General features: G+C 37.2%; 1 protein-coding gene across 1 annotated transcript in view; it reads right to left on the bottom strand.

Annotated features, from left to right (window-relative positions):
• Nucleotides 1-2,186: 2,186 nt before the first annotated feature.
• Nucleotides 2,187-19,079, bottom strand: part of ap1g2 (adaptor related protein complex 1 subunit gamma 2) — a 47,465-nt gene continuing 30,572 nt past the window's right edge. The window contains exons 8-10 of the mRNA XM_039744338.1: nucleotides 18,384-18,395; nucleotides 2,968-2,970; nucleotides 2,187-2,211 (exon numbers count right to left, since the gene is read on the bottom strand). Of these exons, the coding sequence (XP_039600272.1) occupies nucleotides 2,187-2,211; nucleotides 2,968-2,970; nucleotides 18,384-18,395 (40 nt within the window). The remainder of the gene's footprint in view (nucleotides 2,212-2,967; nucleotides 2,971-18,383; nucleotides 18,396-19,079) is intronic.

Raw genomic sequence — 19,079 nt, 5'->3', positions numbered from 1 at the left:
TATCTACTAGGAGTTTAGCCTGCCATGCCAATCCCTGCAGGACTGGTTCCTGCCTTGTGCCCAATGCCACCATGATAAATTCTCTCCCACAGTGACCTGACTTGAATTAAGTAAGTTTTGGAAAGTAATGTTATAATGTTTGAGAATGTCTTTAGACTATTTTTCAAATGAATGGAAATATTAAAAATGTGCATTTTAAGAGTGAAGTGGTATGAAGCTGTTCATTTAACTTTTTCACTTTACACCCTCAAGGATTCTTAACATATAATAAATTTTGTTCTTCCACTATGTATAATTTATTGGAGGAGATTAATATCTTTGGTAATTACGTTTATTTTTATAAAGAACTTTATGTCTTTTTTGTAACATGAACTAGCATTCATAGTACAAGGACTGTGTATTTAAAGAATACACAGAATAATGCAGCAAAACACAAACATATGTCATGCAGTTTATACTTAAAAATATGCAAATATATTTGTATATATGCTTGCATAATTTTTTTATAGTCTGTAACATCCATCCATCCATTTTCTAACCCGCTGAATCCGAACACGGGGTCACGGGGGTCTACTGAAGCCAATCCCAGCCAACACAGGGCACAAGGCAGGAACCAATCCTGGGCAGGGTGCCAACCCACTGCAGGACACACACAAACACACCCACAGCACACACTAGGGCCAATTTAGAATCGCCAATCCACCTAACCTGCATGTCTTTGGATTGTGGGAGGAAACCCACAAACGCAGACACGGGGAAAACATGCAAACTCCACGCAGGGAGGACCTGGGAAGCGACCCCGGGTCTTCTAACTGCAAGGCAGCAGCGCTACCACTGCGCCACCGTGCCGCCTAGTCTGTAACAGTAATGTGTTAATATAAATAATTGCAGTACAGAGAAAAGTCTGAATGAATTAAACTAAAACCAGCTGGCAAAGTAAGTGAAAGAAAATGCAGTCCATTGGCTGTCATGATTCAGGCAACATATAATGATATTTCAATGTAAAGTCCATTGTTCTTAAAGGCACACTCACACAAACATCCCATTTCAAAGCTAGGGGAATAGCCTGATGACAGTGACAATGACTGCAAATAACACAACTGTGCCACAAGAAGAGAAGGAAAATGACAAGGACTTAATAGCAGTCAACCACAAAGACCTTAGGATCACCTTTAAGGTCAAGCCTTGCAAAAATACTGATTCCTCACCTTTAATATAAACCCAGCTGGTGGGGCAGGATGAATACTAGCAGAATTTAAGGCCCTGCAGATAAAGACTCTGGTTTTGTTTATCCTGTGAATTAGTGAGTTATATAACTTTAAGAACAAGAGAGTTCTAAGCTGTTTAAAACTATATGTATTAAGGGAGAATTTTAAAATAGGCCCAAAATTTACTGGAAGCAAATGTGGTGATTCAAGACCTGGAGTTGTACAGTCAAATATCTGGGCAGTAATTGTGAGATTTGTTGCTATGTTTTGAATCTACAGCATGTATTTTTATCAGTGCGTGTCTTTTTGTTTGTATTGGATCTTTTTCATTATTCTGAGTAGCCATGCAAGTAAGAATCTCTTTATACTGTGTGCACACAACAATGAACTTGAACTTGAATTAACTGTGTAGTAGATGTTAAATGAACCTTTTTAGAAGTTTGTGTACCTTGAAATATTTGTAAGAAACAGTTAACTTGTCAAACAGTTTTCAAAAAATAATCTAATGCTTTTAATGTACATTGCTGTAAATAGCTGAAAGTACAGTATACAAGTCACAACGAAGGAGAAGGCTTGTGTTTTCATTTCACACAGAATACATCACAGTCACTGCCAGTTCACTCAATTATCCTAATATTATAGCACTAACTTCTTTTATGTAAACATTAGGAAAGACTTTCCCATTTTACATTTAGTTCATAGGAGAAGAATAGACCCCTTGCCTTAGCTTCCTGCTCCTCTCAGCCTATCTTTATCTATTCCTGACTCACTGCAGATGATCTTTCATGATCTTGATGATCTTTCTCTATAAGAAGTATTCAGAAACAAAACCGTTTGTGGGTTTAGAAAACCATTATGTCTGATATCGTTGACCATCTTTGGGAGGAGTAAAGTGTGGCTGAATATATTAAGAAAAATTTACCCTTTCAGATTTCCTGGCAGTGAGAATCTTTATTGTTTAAATATTGCCTGGAACTTTCATTCACTTGTGAAAATTCTCATTGTCACTCATCATATAGAATATCACCTGACAAGATACACAAGTGTAAGAGAAAATGGCATTCATTTCATAGTTCCATATAATTACGCAGTGCAAACAAATTGGGTTATGTGATTATTTTAATGTACTAGGGGGTGCCACTTAACCCCAAACCCCAGACAGAACTTCACAGACACAAGTCCCCAGGTTCAAAACAAGTATTTTTTGAACAGTGTGTCTTTAACAGGCTTCTTTCGGTCCCAACTACTTTTCTCTGGAAAAAGCACTTCTGAGTCAGGCGGAACCTGAGCCCGACAATTTCCCCTGGTGGCCTCCATGGAACCCAGCATGCCAGTTTTATGGGTCCACAACTCCCATGCTGCCCTGCAGGCCTCCTCACCAGGGTTCGCCACAAGTGATGCTGTCACCCAGCATATGGGGGAACAATCTGCATGTGAGAGGCAATGTCCCATTGTCTCATATATGTGGTCTCCTGATTGGGGAAGAGTCCATTATTTATCCCGGTTTGGATGCTCCATCCATTTTGTCATTTAGTATTCCAGCTAGGCTTGTGATTTCCATCAATTGCTGCAGGGATACCAGTTCTGTTGCTCTTCACTATTGTGCAATTCATTACATTGGCCTGCTGCCTAAGTAAGGGAAAGGTAGTCGGGATGCCATTCTGTCCATTACACGATTGATGCACGTACTGTATGCTTGTAGTCGTACATGACTGATTTTTTTATTCACCCTTTCTTCTCCCATTTTTACAGGTCATAGAAGAGCAATTGCTACAACTGTTTTGGAAGAAAAACTGAAGAGCTGTTCATTTGTGAACTAAACAGATATGTGTAACTTATATGTGTCAGATTGTAACACAGAGCCCAAGTGAAACATGGACAAGCATCAGCAGAATATCTGACAAGCAAACTGACTTATTACGATGTCATTCAGTGCAACCATCCTCTTTACTCCTCCACCTGTAAGTGGGGGAGGGACAGGGACATCAACTACCAGTACAAGTGTGGGATTGACACCTACGGTGACGCCAGTCAGCATGACTGGCCATGGTTCAGTTGTAACAAGTACGGAGCAACTGCTGCATCTCATATATCAGAAAGTGGGTATTAAATTGTCTATTGAATATTTACTGAGGAGAGAAAAAGATAGCATTTGTTGTCACCTTATTTATGAAATGTGAAAACAATATACTTTAGACAGATGACGGATTGAGGTCCTAGCTTGGATGCTCCATTTATTTTTAAGAAAAATGAAAAATTCACAGCATAGAAAAAAAGAGTTGCTTGACTTGTTAGTCATGTTGCTCTCTAAGCATTAGAGCCGTCTTAGAAGGTTCTGTCCTTCTTGACTGCTGGTTCCCAACGAATAACCAGTTCTGGTGAAGAAGAAGTTTAAAATGCAGGTGACTAAGGCAGGTACCTATAAATATTGAAAATGTTAGATCAGCTAAACTGAAATACTTCACATTTGATAAATGCATTTAATGATTTATCAAAGTTTTACTTTGTTTTCAGGTGGATCTTGCATGTACAAATGCAGAAAGTGCTCTCACATTGGCTCGTCAAAATCATGAGATACTGGTACAACTCCAGGAGGATATGAATTCTCTGAACAAAAATCCATTGCTGTCAAGGAGTATGGATTCAAAAGTGGAAGTACCTTGTGTGACATCAGAGGATTCAGTGTCTACAACAGGCCAGCACAGGTCTATAGCCACTGCAGGAATAATACCACAGAGAAGCTGTAGCTATCTATCCACATTGACGACACAAGGAGTGGATAGAGCCAGTCAGACAAACCAGCCTCAGCAATCAAGCAAGGAGGTGAGAGCCTTTGTATCTGGCCAGACAGTGCAGTTTAACTGATGGAGCTAAGGTGCAGAACTTTAAACCGGCTCATTCCACTCCTTTGACTCACTGTGCAATATCCATCTATCCATTTTCTTAACCTGCTTATCCAGGGTAGGGTTGCAGTGTCAGCTGGAGTTGGCACAGGGCAATGTGAACTCTTTTTATAAATGTCACACAACCCAGTATACTTAAATTAACTGTCAATAAGAACATACTTCATGCTGATTGATTGTTGGGAGCAGGCAGACAACCATTTATTTAATCTCGGCTTCAGCACATATCAGAAATAAAAAAAATATATATATCAGAGTTCCTCCTTTCTCCTTCATCCCCATGCCCAGTTAATGCATATGCTGTTCGAAAATAATTAGCTTATTGCTTTCAGATGAAACTCCTTTGCTTCTGACTTCTATTACCATGCTGTGAAAATATCATTTATTCCTATAATAAGTAAAGCGTATGTGTAAGTACACAAAGTAAGCATACCTGTATATATACAAAGCAACTGGACTTGCAAACCACAGTGATGTATTGATGACTGATTCAATTCTGGCTTTGGAATGGAATAAACTTAATGTAGTACCATCAAAGCCAACTCGCTGAACAATGTAAACCCATTAACTGCTGGTCTTATTTAAAATTAACTTTAAATAGATGTACTTTAAAAATGTATTTGAATGAATCTAGTTTCTATTCATGGAATGTAACAGTTTTCACTTTGCAGTGAGGTGTTTTTATTTTTGATTGTTGTTTTAAGTAGCCCTCGAGAAGGGCATACAGTGATACTTTACAATTTACTTTAGAATCTTAAAAATACAGTTCTGTATGGTCCTTGCAGCCAGCTCAGAATCTTTGATCTGATGGCAGTGAATAGAAATACAACATTACAAATGAGATTACATAATTTCTTATTATTTACCATACAGTTTCTCCTCACTTCCCTAAACCCCAGTTAGATGTTAGGGTGTCGTCTTTCAGAGACGGTATATGTACCTTTTTGTTTTGATTTCCTGTTTACACTCCAGTGCAGTTCCAAAGTGCAGAGACATACAGTTTGGTAGACTGGTTGGCTGCATGTGAGTGTGGTGTTTGGTATGTGGTGTGTGACTGCTTGTGTCTTGCAGTAGGCTGCCCACCTATTTCAATCCACCATTGCCTCCTTTCTTGAATTGAATGCTTAATGAGTAGGTTCTAGCTCCCAAAGGCATTCTGCAAATAAAACATATTATTATTATTATTATTATTATTATTATTATTATTATTATTATTATTATTATTGCAAGAGTAAGTGAATTTAGAAAATGGATAGAGATATACCACTAGAATATTAAATATTTACTCTTGCCTTAAATGCAGTATTTGAAACTCAAAAAATATTTTACAATTCCATGTATTTTGGGTATGAATGTAGGATTTAAATAAGCAACCAGCGTTTTTACAACATTGTAAAAATTCAATATTTCTGATGAAAATGTGTTATATTGCATTTGTCTCTATATTGTACAATTGGACAGTTATTGGAAGGGCACATTTAAAACTGAGATGGAATTGAAATGGTTCCTGTTCAGTGGATATCAGCTAAAAAAAGCACATCAGCCACTGATTGTCTCAGATCTCAGGGAATGCAGCAGCTTCAAGTCTTTTTGTGAAAGTGTAGTGCTTTAGACAGAAATGAGCAGGCAATATGAAAAACATTAATTAATTACCTCTTTCATTGTTTGATAACCTAAATAGGCTATCACCTCAGAGGGAAAAAAGATTACAATAGTAATTAAGTGTGAACATGCTCTAAAAATAGATTTATTTTCAAAGTTCAGCATTCTGCTTTGATGGTCTTTGCTCTTGCATCACCCCTTTTTAACATTTTACCATGAGAAAACCAACATGTACAACTCAACAGCACTGTATTCCTTACCGATTCATTTCATTCTGTTTCATACCACATTAATAATTATGCCATATATATAATGTAATACATACAGTCACATGGGGTAATTAATTGTTTTATTTTTTATTTTTCCTTTGTAATCTTATGTTTATCTTCATGAACATTATTTCAATAACTGACTAACATGCAGTGACTTGCATTTTGGAGCAAATGTTTATTGAATTACTGAGTTGATGCCAATGTTAGAATTCTGTGTGTTTTTTTATTTGAAATAAACAGCTTTTGATTGGTATATCCTGACTTAAATAAGAATAGCTCTGCTGATGGGCTTTGTTATTAGTTCATCTAATGGACATCATCAGTGTTCATCGTTCCCATAAAAATGGATCATTAGGGCCCTCCTGATCTCACTGAAAGGTTTAGGGAGTTCATTGTTGGCAATTTAATGAGTTATAATGGCAATGAAGCGCTACTGATTCAGTACACAAATCAAATAAATTAAATACATAGATTTTTGTTTGACCAGAGACCGTCTTCCTTAAATTTTATGCATTTTGTAGTGTGGTTAAGATATGGCTTAGGTTATGATTGACCCATAAACAATAATGTTTCATTTTATACTTGATGTCATGTCATGCCATTTTCTAACCCACTTAATCCAGACCAAGGTCATGGAGGAGGATGGAGTCTATCCCAGCTAGCAAAAGGCCCAAGACAGGAACAAACCTTGGATAGGGCGCCAGTCCATCACAGGGCGAACACACACACCAAACACACACTAGATTCAGTTTAGCATTACTAATTCAACTAATCTTTTTGGACAATGGGAGGATACCCACACAGATATTGGAAGAACATGCAAACTCCATGTGGTTAGAACCCAGGATGCTAACCTTGGTCTCCTTACTGCGAAACAGCAGTGCTTCCACTATGCCATAGCTTTCCATTATTGCATAATCATTACTTTTCTTAAATATTATGTATTTTTATAAATACTCTAGTTTCTTACTGAATTATGGTTAATCCATGATGGTATGTTTCATTACATATCTCACCACATAAGTAACATTCAGACTTAGAGTGGTGTCTTTTACATTTCTGTAAATGTTTGATTGGTCTTAGGGTACATTCACACTACTACATTTTCATTTAAAAACAATGTTTTAAATAAAAATGACCTCTGTTCACACAAACATTTTCACATTGTTTATAAAAGTATCTGTCCTCAGCTAAAATAACAGAAAACACATATGATGAGCCAATTACCTGTCCTGGGGCATATGCATATCAAAGAAAACAAGAAAAAGTGTCCACTATGTGATACATTCATTTGCAGCTTGCATTTACACATCCATAACAGCAATGGAGACTAGAAAAAAAAAAACAAAAAAAAAACCAAAGCAGACTGTTTTGTTTGAACTGACAATGATAGATACATAACTGAAATCGACAAGCCAGGGGTCTATCTATCTATCTATCTATCTATCTATCTATCTATCTATCTATCTATCTATCTATCTATCTATCTATCTATCTATCTACTGTTCCAGCTAAATATAGTAAATTATTCTCATATACTATAAAAGCTGTCAAAAAGAAATCCTGAGATTTGACCTGAGTGTGTATTCCATACATATGACAATAGTGACCATATAACCCTATAAGATATGTCTTTAGTAAAGATTTAAATATTCTCCAAGTAATCTTTCTTCCTTGTCACCATTTATCTTTGTTATTTAATTCCTAAGGAACGTTTTGTGAAATAATTTCCAAAGTTCATGAAAGTCACTTTGCTGAATGTGGAAACAGCTCTTAGTCCTGGTCCTCAGGCACTTTCTCACTCTAACATCCCAGTGAAAAAGGGAGAGGGGATGAATGCCCTTCTCTTCTTCCACACGGTTAATCATTTCTTCAGTAATGTCATCTTCTCCTTTTGGTCTACTGTTTTTTTTTTTTTTTATTAGACTGAGAATTTTTTTCTTTTTTCATCCTTTGATCCTCTGCTTTCACCAATACTCCTTTTTCCCCAGTCTTGGCCCAGTGAGAATAATTCCTTCTTTATCATTTCACTCATATGACTCTCCACAAAACTTCCTCCCTGCATTTTTACTGCTGTGTAAAATTTTCTTCAGTTATATTTATAATACTTATGTTACATATTTTACATGTTAACTCCTCCTCCACTTTTGTTTCTTTTAGAAAACAATTCGCTTCTTAGTAGCTTTTGTGGAATTTGTGTATACTCATTGATCCTTCTCTGAAGCAACTTGAGTCATGCCTTGTTTTCAAATGATGCGTCATCTTAACTCACCAAATACTGCCAAGGCCAATTCCTGGACTGAATTCAATACATAGGCCATTATTCTTCCATCCACATTGGTAGGAGCATTTAATACATCTCTGCTTATGTCTTTATTTACCTTTTTCTAGCAATCCTCCTTCTCTTAAAAGAGCCTCTGGAGCTTTACCTCTTCTTGTTTAACATTATCTCTACTTTTGGCTTGATGATCGCTGAGCCTAAAAAGTGATTCATGCCATGGTCAACTCATGATTAATACACTTTATTTAATCTGTGTGTCCGGTTTCGTCAACTCCCATCTAGTAAGACCAACCCACATCTATCTGAATCTACAGAACCTATATAAACCTATATGAACTGTAGGAAAAGAAGAGAATTCTAACTTGGTTAATTAATGATCAGTTTTGCATTCAGCAATGCCTTGTAATTAATTGTAATAATTTGAAAAGGCTTCCTCTTCATTTTCCACACCGTTCTCTGTAGCAGATGAGCTATAAACGTTAGACTTATATCAAGGTAACTGAAGCCCACTCATTGTAAGAAACAGAATACCCCATCTTATTGATAAACACAAGGATTATAGAAATATAATAACTACATATGTATGAAAATAGCAGACAGGGCACAAGATAGATAAAAAGGACAAACATATGAGTAGGTGTATTGTTTCTTCTGCTAGTTCTCCAGATATTTTATGTCAATATTTGGAATGGTTTATTATTTTGGGGGCGTTTTCACCCTTGTTTAAGGTTGTGTATATTTACCGTTGTAAGAGCACACATAGTTGTCATGGGTGTGTCTTTGAAGGTCATGAATCCAATTTTGCTGTGACAGTATAAAATGTCTTTCAGGGTGATCCTTTTCTATCCAAGCTGTGGATAAAGCATTTTTAAAATTATGCTACTGAAAATTCTTTGTGAAGGTTGAATCTCTCTTTTCTGACTCTGAGTTAATCTTTTATTTTGGTTTGTCACACAGCTTTTTTGGATCAGGTTTTGACCCCTTATCTGTTCCTCTCCTGGTCACTCTTAATTACTGGCTGCTTTGCAATCACAACACATTTAACACAAAACTGTTTATTAGGTATTTAGAGTTCCAGTTTATCATGGATATTTTTGTTAAGGTGTGTTTTCTGTTTCTATGTTTCATTTAACAAGATTGGATAAAACTGATGCAGAAGAGGCAGGGTTTTTTAATATACAATCCAATGACAATAAGATGTTTTTCTGTTACCTTGTTCTGTTCTGCACATGCATTTCACTATTTCATGTCCTTGTCACTTACAGGTCACTCAGGAGACATTTTCCATAGTATCACAAAGTCTTCCTTCTATAGACTCTGATTTGACATCTAATTCAGCACAGCCTTATCAACCACCATGCCAAGCCTTCAGTGAAAACTGCCTACCTACCTGTGTAGCACCGTCTTCTAGTCTTCTGCTCTTATCTAGCACTAGTGGCTCAAATACAGGCCAAAGCCCCAAGACTGCCTCCACAGTACGACCACAACCTTCAGGCAACCGTAACAGCACTTCAACAACCAGGAGTGACAACAACAGTACCACTGTTGGCATAAAACCAGTAGCAACATGTTTTAATACCTCTAATAAAAGTGTTTCTGTAACAAGCCATGAAGATGTCACAAAAAAGGGATCACAGCAGTCTTTGTTGTTGTTAAACAGGCCTGCTTTTCTAGGACATACTTTTTCCAATCCCATTTCTGTTGGCACAAGAGGGAGAAAATGTGCTGTGGTTGGCGATGTACCAAATCATTCTCAGAGGAGAGAAGTTACAGAATCTGCTGGTTCAGTTTGTCGCCTTTCAACTGGAAGTGTTGGAAACTCCAGCTTGGGATCACAAAGAGTAAATGGCCTGAAAATGCGAAAAAGACGAAAAAGAGATGTGGTTTTGTCCGTAAGTTTGCCCTAGTTTTCCTAATTGATCCATGCTTTTTTATTAATTTTTCAGACTGTGTAACTGTATTTCTTATTCCAATACCATTATGATCTGCCTAAATAATGATGCTTTTAATTGTCTATTAGTTTGGGAAATAAGTAAGCAACTTATTTTTCAATGTAGACACAGATGTGACAAATTAGAAGTAAAGTTCATCATACTATGCAAAAATTAGGTTGCTCAATAGAAAATAAAACAGTTTATTCAAGTTTATTCAAAATATGTACCTTTTGAGAACTCATTTACATCTATATTAGATGCAAACGATGAAACAAATTAGTCAAGTTGAAAAAAAAATTGAAAATTATTTATGAAATCTGACATTTTGTTTATTGGAAAGGTAGCAGAAATGTCGGCTGAACATCTGAACAGAATGAACATCTGAGTTCCACTTATTGACATCAATTTACACACAGTATTGTGGCTTGAAATACTTGAAAAACTCTGATTGATTGGCCACCAATCAGAAAAGGCTGATTTTCACTAAAAAAAAGGCTATTCACCAAAATCAATATTTTCAGCCTCTGCTTTTCTAAGCTTTATGGTAATTTAGTTGTACTCCTTTAAGCAAGGTATTATGGTAGTTGAGCCAGAGCATGTCTTTTTTATTTTTTTCTTTTGCAGCAAACGTCTTGCCATGTAAACAAATGTCTAGTTGATATACCGAAGGAATAAACCTCACCTGTATAAATATTGTAAATGTATATTTTAACTGAAAAAAGATCTAGTGCAATTAATGATTTAAAATGATTAAATTGTATTCATGCATGTATATTTAATTTAAGCAGCATTTAACTGCTAATATCAATTAATCGATTGTGATTATATATATATATATATATATATATATATACAGTGGAACCTCAGTTCACGACCATAATTCGTTCTATAACTCTGGTCGTGAACTGATTTGGTTGTGAACCGAAGCAATTTCCCCCAAAGGATTATATGTAAATACAATTAATCCATTCCAGACCGTACGAACTGTATGTAAATATGTATTTTTTAAGTTTTTAAGCACAAATATAGTTAATTATACTATAGAATGCACAGCGTAATAGTAAACTAAATGTAAAAACATTGAATAACACTAAGAAAACCTTGAACTAACACTGCAATAGTTCATGCTATAGTGCTAGGAACCGCTCGCTAAAAACACTTTTTTTTAATGAGTTTTAAGCACAGGGAAAAAAAATGAACATTTGAAAATCCGTAATTTAATAAACCACCAAGAAAAGTAACATTGTCACAATGAACGCTGTGAACCGATCACTGTAAACAGAAGTGTGTGTGCCTCTCTCTCGCACCTGTGTGTTTGTGTGTGCCTCTCTCTAGCGCGTGCCTGTGTGAGTGTATGCCTCTGTCTCGCGTGTCTATGTGTGTGTGTGTGTGCCTCTGTCTGGTGTGCCTGTGTTTGTGTGTGTGTGCCTCTGTCTTGCCCGCTTGTGTGTGTGCCTCTCTCTATCCCTCACCTGTGTGTGTGTGTGTGTGTCTCTCGTGCACCTCTGTGTGTGTGTGTGTGTCTCTACAGGTTCCACTGTAAATATATATATATTATATATATATAGTATTTGTTATTAGAGAAATGGTGGAAATTTTTGTTTTCAATTAAGCCTTACTTCAAATAGGTACATTACAGAAAGAAAAAACTAAACAATATGACAGCTGGTAATTATGAGATTCATTTGAATTTATTTATGTCGTATGTATTATGAATGAATTTTTTTGTACACATTTTATTAGACAAAGTACAGTAATCCCTCCTCGATCGCGGGGGTTGTGTTCCAGAACCCCATGCAATAGGTGAAAATCCGCGAAGTAGAAACCATATGTTTGTATGGTTATTTTTATATACATTTTAAGCCCTTAAAGACTCTCCCACACTGTTTATAAATATTCTCCGCACAGTTATACAGTTAATCTATTTCAGACTTTACCGCGATAAATGAATTTCTACGAAGTTTATTTATAAATCTAATATTTTCGCAGTTAGAGCATAGAAAACCTGTTTACGACCTTCTAAATACGTTTTTTTAACATTATTAGAGCCCTCTAGACATGAAATAACACCCTTTAGTCAAAAGTTTAAACTGTGCTCCATGACAAGACAGAGATGACAGTTCTTTCTCACAATTAAAAGAATGCAAACATATCTTCCTCTTCAAAGGAGTGCACATAGCAGAGAATGTCAGAGACAGAGAGAAAAGTAAATAATCAAAAATCAATAGGGTTCTTAAGTATGCAAGCACCGCGATAAAGTGGCCGCAAGGAAGGGCGCAATGTGAAGGTAGTCTTTCAGCATTTTTTAGAAGAGCGTCCGTATCTTCTAAGCAAACAGCCACTGTGCAAACAGCCCCTCTGCTCACACCCCATCCGTCAGGAGCAGAGAATGTCAGAGAGAGTGAGAGAGACAGAGAAAAGCAAACAATTAAAAATCAATACGGGCTGTTAGAGCTTTTAAGTGTGCGAAGCATCGCGCGGGAAGCATATCGTATATCATTGAGGAGTTTTAGTTAATACATAATACATGCTCTGATTGGGTAGCTTCTCAGCCATCCACCAATAGCGTCCCTTGTATGAAATCAACTGGGCAAAGAAACTGAGGAAGCATGTACCATAAATTAAAAGACCCATTGTCTGTAGAAATCTGCGAACCAGCGAAAAATCCGAAATATATATTTAGATATGCTTACATTTAAAATCCACGATGGAATGAAGCCGCGAAAGTCGAAGTGCGATATAGCGAGGGAATACTGTATGTATTTTAAGGAAATTTTATTTATTTTAGTATTTTATGGTCACTGAGAAATAAATTTCAGAATTTAATTTTTTTTATAAAAATTAACAGTTTACACCTGTGGTCTATAGTTTAATTATAACAATACACTTTAATATAGGTCATAAAACTTCTGTTTGTCTGGTTATGCAGGAGGTTAGTGTAAAAAGTGTTTTACAGGGATAAATAGAAAAAATAAAGGAATTGGCCGATCAAGTAACCTGAAATTGGTGATCAGCATTGGCCTTAAAAAAACCTGATTGGAGCATCCCTAATTCATGATCATTGGCGATACCCTCCACCCCACTCTACACTGGTGATTCCCAGATTCCATTTTGTACGAAAACTCTTCTGCCTTCTGGTTCTTCTTCCAAACATTTTATTATGCTGATGCTAAATTCTGCCTGTATTAGAACTCTTACTTTAGTTGAAAATATCATTTTGTTTTATATAGGTAATATGTTAAAACATAAAAATACTGTGTAATTTGGCAAGAATTTTTATGAAACGTATTTGCAAAGATTTTACACTCTTATTTTTTAGAATGTCAGTTTAGTGAGACCAACTATGTTATATGGGCTGGAGATGGTAGCACTGACAAAAAACAGGGGATAGAGTTGGAAGAGTTAAAGATGCTAAGATCGGCATTGGGTGTGACAAGGATGGACAGGATTAGAAATGAGGACATTAGAGGGTCGGCTCAGGTTGGACAGTTGGGAGACAAAGTCAGAGAGGTGAGATTGTGTTGGTTTGGGCATGTGCAGAGGAGAGATGTTGAGTATATTGGGAAAAGGATGCTAAGGATAGAGCTGCCAGGCAAGAGGCAAAGAGGAAGGCCTAAGAGAAGCTTTATGGATGTGGTGAGAGAGGACATGCAGGTGATGGGTGTAACAGAACAAGATGCAAAGGACAGGGAAATATGGAATGATCTGCTGTGGCAACCCCTAACGGGAGCAGCCAAGAGAAGAAGAAGAGGAAGTCAGATATTAAGGGAGCCAGTGGCCATGAATGGATGTTAGCTAGATGTTGTGGAGCCAACCCTGACACAGACAGGCGAACATGTTGTTAAATACCACCACACATTATTTACACAATTATTTACAATTAAATGGTCACTTAGACCCAGTTCAGTTAGTGCACAAACCCCAAACACAGTCCTGACCACGCAATGCCTTCTTCTCGGGCCGCCTCCACTCTCCTCTCTTGCCTCGTCCTCTTCCACCCAACTCTAGCCTTGAATGAAGGGAGACGGCCCCTTTTATAGTCTCCCGGATGAGCTCCAGGTGGCTCCCGGCATTCCTGGTGTGGCAGAAGTGCTGAGGGAACAGGTCCCCAAGGCATTGGGGCGCCTCCTGGTGGTGACCACGGGCCCCTGCAGGGTGGGGCTTCCATGCCCTTAACCTGTGGCCCCCAAAGCAACCAGGAAGGCGGCCCCCACGTGATCCAGGGTGGGCGCAGACCCACATCCAGTCCCTCACGGCGTCCCGGCCGGGTCGTTGCCCCTGGCATCCCTGACAAGGTCCAGTTACAGGCAGGAATTATCCTGTGAACAAGATGGAACAAGATACAAATGGCTCACTGATACTACAAAACATAGATTGGAAAATGCAGCTGTTGACTAAGACGGTTTACTGTGTCTTCTCTATATACATTACAGAGGTTCTGCCTGTCTTTATATGTCTTAACATGCTGTATTATCTTATTTTAGAAATGGGTGCACGACATTCACAATCATGAGTCCAATGAGAAGAGGTTTAATGGCTCTGAGAGGTAAGTAAAATATTAAAACAGACACTAATGTAAATGAAGAACTACAGCATTTGCTCAATGATCAGTTTATTTACTGATTTATTTTTTCATTGGTTTATTTGTCTTTCAGCCTGCACTCAGCCTGGAATATGTCCGTAGTAAAGTTTCTTGTGGAAAAACTGAAGGCAGCTATCATTTCTAGTACCCATAAATACAATGACAAAGAACTGAAAGGTAATAAAAAAAAATAATTAACTGTCAGCAGTTATTCACATATTGCAAGAATTGAATGATATCTGGATTCAACATATAAGGGATCATTGTTGCTTGGGTCCACAGAAATTCTACCTGTATAGCATCTTTTTTGGGGGTGATTAATGGATGTATGTTACTGGGATATTTTATGTTTCAGAATAACTCTTGGGGTGTTGGTGACACAGTTGTAAGTGCTTCTCCATCACATGCTCAGGGTACTGAATTTGATGTTGTTATGGTGATGCTGCATGGAAAAATTTGGAGGCGGGCACAGAGAGAGAGAGAGAGATCAGCTGACATCTCCACGAAGTGCATCACTCACAGTGTCAGAGTCAGGCTCTTCTTGGCTGACTGATGGCACTCTCCATTTAGCTCATGGTACGACACACTCACTTTTGAGCCAAGTGCTGCAGGTTCGAGACTAACCACTGGCAGTTCACCACAATACAAATCTTTGAACGGTGATGCTTCATGTCGTGAGTCCATAGCAAGACAGAAGTCAACTCAGAGTGTTGTATGTGTGGAGTGTACACATTCTCACTTTCTTCTGGTTTCTTCGGTTACTTTTCACATTCTAAATACTTAGGATAATTGGTGTTCCATCCAGGGTTGGTTCAGTCTTCCAGCACACAATGTGGTTGAGGTGGGCAGGAGCATGTGAACCCTCTAACTGGAAAAATAAGACTTGGAAAATGGACAAATAGCACTTTCCAAAAATACCTCTTTCAAAAAATTATGCAGCATAACTTCACTTGTGTTTTATAATTCATTATGTGTTTTCATATAAAACAAAAATAAATTAAACAGAAGGTGCTTATCAGAACATTCAAACCATTCCTGATAAATCATGTTTTTTCAAGCAGCAGTGATACATACGTAGAGTAGGTTGAATTTGCATTACTGTTGCTTGTGGTTACAGCTTGTCACTGTTCGGTATTATAAGTGAACGATATACTGGAGGATGGAAATGTTGTTTAGAGAGTTGTGAGACCTCTAGGAACACTGAAGGAATCTGACATACCTTCTAAATGAACAAATAAACAAAATAATAACTGTGCCATAATAATATTATAATCTTATTTATTGTCCAGCAGCACAGCATAGAGCACTAAATTGTGAACGGAAAAAAATTTGTATGCCTAATCCATATACGATATGAATAGCTAAAAACACACTGATTGGTAAGTTCTTGTTCAACATTACTCTGCGTATTGATTTTGTTTTTATTTTTGAACTTCACACCTGTACATTCTGCTATATAATTATAGTGGGTATTTTTGTTCTGCTGTATGTGGTACGATTTGTTGTACAATGAAACATGTTGTTTTTCCAGCATTCTAATATTTTTTTTATCTTCTGTTGCCTTTGCCCCTTTTTAAATTATTGGTTTTGTTTTTTTCTTACTGAGGGCAAATAGCAAACAAAACTAAAGTTGAGCTTAAACACAGCAGGTATTATACAACTGTTCAAAAACTATTACATCATCTCTAGTCAGTATTGAAAGATTAAAATTAACCTTAAAAGGATTACAAAAATAGGCAAAGATTATTTTAAATTATGTTTTAAAAACATTCAAAAGTTTTTTTTAATTTGATAATTGTTTCTAAATTAAGATATACCCTTTTATGGCCAGTTTAGGACATCCAATCTTTTATTTCTACATGGTTATTTGAATATCTTTGCATCAACAGTTTTTTTATATTTAGCATTTAGGGACTATAGTATCAGGTGCATAGCTGTTCAGTGCCAATCTATAGTTTAGGTGGCAAGAATGCACACATTAACAGATAGTCCATTATCTACTGTGCATGCTGCATTTAACTTATACATCCATCCATTTCCTAACCCTCTGAATCCGAATAGGGTCACGGGGGTCTGCTGGAGCCAATCCCAGCCAACACAGGGCACAAGGCAGGAACCAATCCCGGGCAGGGTGCCAACCCACTGCAGTTAACTTATACAGTATTTACAAACTCACCTGATAGGTGACACACAAGTAGCAGTTTTGATGTACTTTACTTTAATGCTACAACAGCATCAGTTTGAGGACTGTCATATAGTGAAACCCATGAAAATTACTGTACAATGATGTCAGTCAGCATTCTCCATCAACACCCACTAACAACTAGCTTAGCAAAAACACACAAACACATTAATCAAATCATTGTAGTAGACTCTTAATGTCAAGAAGATAAATTCTTGTAATTCACCTCTTGTGGTAAGTGCTCTTATGAAGTCTGTTAGTCAAAGTCTTTATTACTCTACACTGCTTTTAATATGGGAGAAGAGTTAACCAAAGATAGTTGGTATGTGAAAGGTTAGAAAAGATCTTAAAGGAAATGTACAGTTGTGCTTGAAAGTTTGTGAACCCTTTTGAAATTTCTATATTTCTGCATAAATATGACCTAAAACATCATCAGATTTTCACTCAAGTCCTCAAAGTAAATAAAGATAAACCAGTTAAACAAGTGAGACAAAAATATTATACTTGGTCATTTATTTATTGAGGAAAATGATTGAATATTACATATTTGTGAGTGGCAAAAGTATGTGAACCTTTGCTTTCAGTATCTGGTTTGACCCACTTTGCAGCAATAACTGCAACTAAACGTTTCCGGTAACTTTTGATCATTCCTACACATCGGCATTAGCAGTTACTAATTAGTTAGTTTGAAGGTGAAATTAGTCAGGTGTTTTCAATCAATGGGATGACAATCAGGTGTGAGTGGGCACCCTGTGTTATTTAAAGAACAGGGATCTATCAAAGTCTGCTCTTCACAACACATGTTTGTGGAAGTGTATCGTGGCACGAATAAAGGAGATTTCTGAGGACCTCACAAAAAGAGTTGTTGATGCTCATCAGGCTGGAAAAAGTTACAAAACCATCTCTAAAGAGTTTGGACTCCACCAATCCACAGTCAGACAGATTGTGTACAAATGGAGTAAATTCAAGACCATTGTTACCCTCCCCAGGAGTGTTGACCAACAAAGATCACTTCAAGAGCAAGGCATGTAATAGTCGGCAAGGTCACAAAGGACCCCAGGGTAACTTCTAAGCAACTGAAGGCCTCTTTCACATTGGCTAATGTTCATGTTCATGAGTCCACCATTAGGAGACCACTGAACAACAATGGTGTGCATGGTGGGGTTGCAAGGAGAAAGCCACTGCTCCAAAAAAAAAATTGCTAATTGCTTTAACAAAATTGCAGTTTGCTAAAGATCACGTGGACAAACCAGAAGGCTACTGGAAAAATGTTTTGTGGACGGATGAGACCAAAATAGAACTTTTTGGTTTAAATGAAAAGTGTTATGTTTGGAGCAAGGAAAACACTGCATTCCAGCATAAGAACCTTATCCCATCTGTGAAACATGGTGGTGGTAGTATCATGGTTTGGGCCTGTTTTGCAGCATCTGGGCCAGGACGGCTTGCCTTCCTTGATGGAACAATGAATTCTGAATTATATCAGAGAATTCTAAAGGAAAATGTCAGGACATCTGTACATGAACTGAATCTCAAGAGAAGGTGGGTCATGCAGCAAGACAACAACCCTAAGTACACAAGTCGTTCTACCAAAGAATGGTTAAAGAAGAATAAAGTTAATGTTTTGGAATGGCCAAGTCAAAGTCCTGACCTTAATCCAATCGAAATGTTGTGGAAGGACCTGAAGCGAGCAGTTAATGTGAGGAGACCCACCAACATCCCAGAGTTGAAGCTGTTCTGTACGGAGGAATGGGCTAAAATTCCTCCAAGCCGATGTGTAGGAATGATCAAAAGTTACCGGAAACGTTTAGTTGCAGTTATTGCTGCAAAGGGGGTCACACCAGATACTGAAAGCAAAGGTTCACATACTTTTGCCACACAAATATGTAATATTCAATCATTTTCCTTAAGAAATAATTGACCAAGTATTATAATTTTGTCTCATTTGTTTAATTGGTTTATCTACTTTTAGGACTTGAGTGAAAATCTGATGATGTTTTAGGTCATATTTATGCAGAAATATAGAAAATTCTAAAGGGTTCACAAACTTTCAAGTACAACTGTACAATGGATCCAAAGTATGGTAGGTGACAGCCAGTACCATACTAAACTGTGACA

The sequence above is a fragment of the Polypterus senegalus genome, chromosome 1 (genome assembly GCF_016835505.1).
Source record: "Polypterus senegalus isolate Bchr_013 chromosome 1, ASM1683550v1, whole genome shotgun sequence".
Lineage (NCBI taxonomy): Eukaryota > Metazoa > Chordata > Cladistia > Polypteriformes > Polypteridae > Polypterus > Polypterus senegalus.
This window is presented reverse-complemented; position numbering and strand designations above follow the sequence as displayed.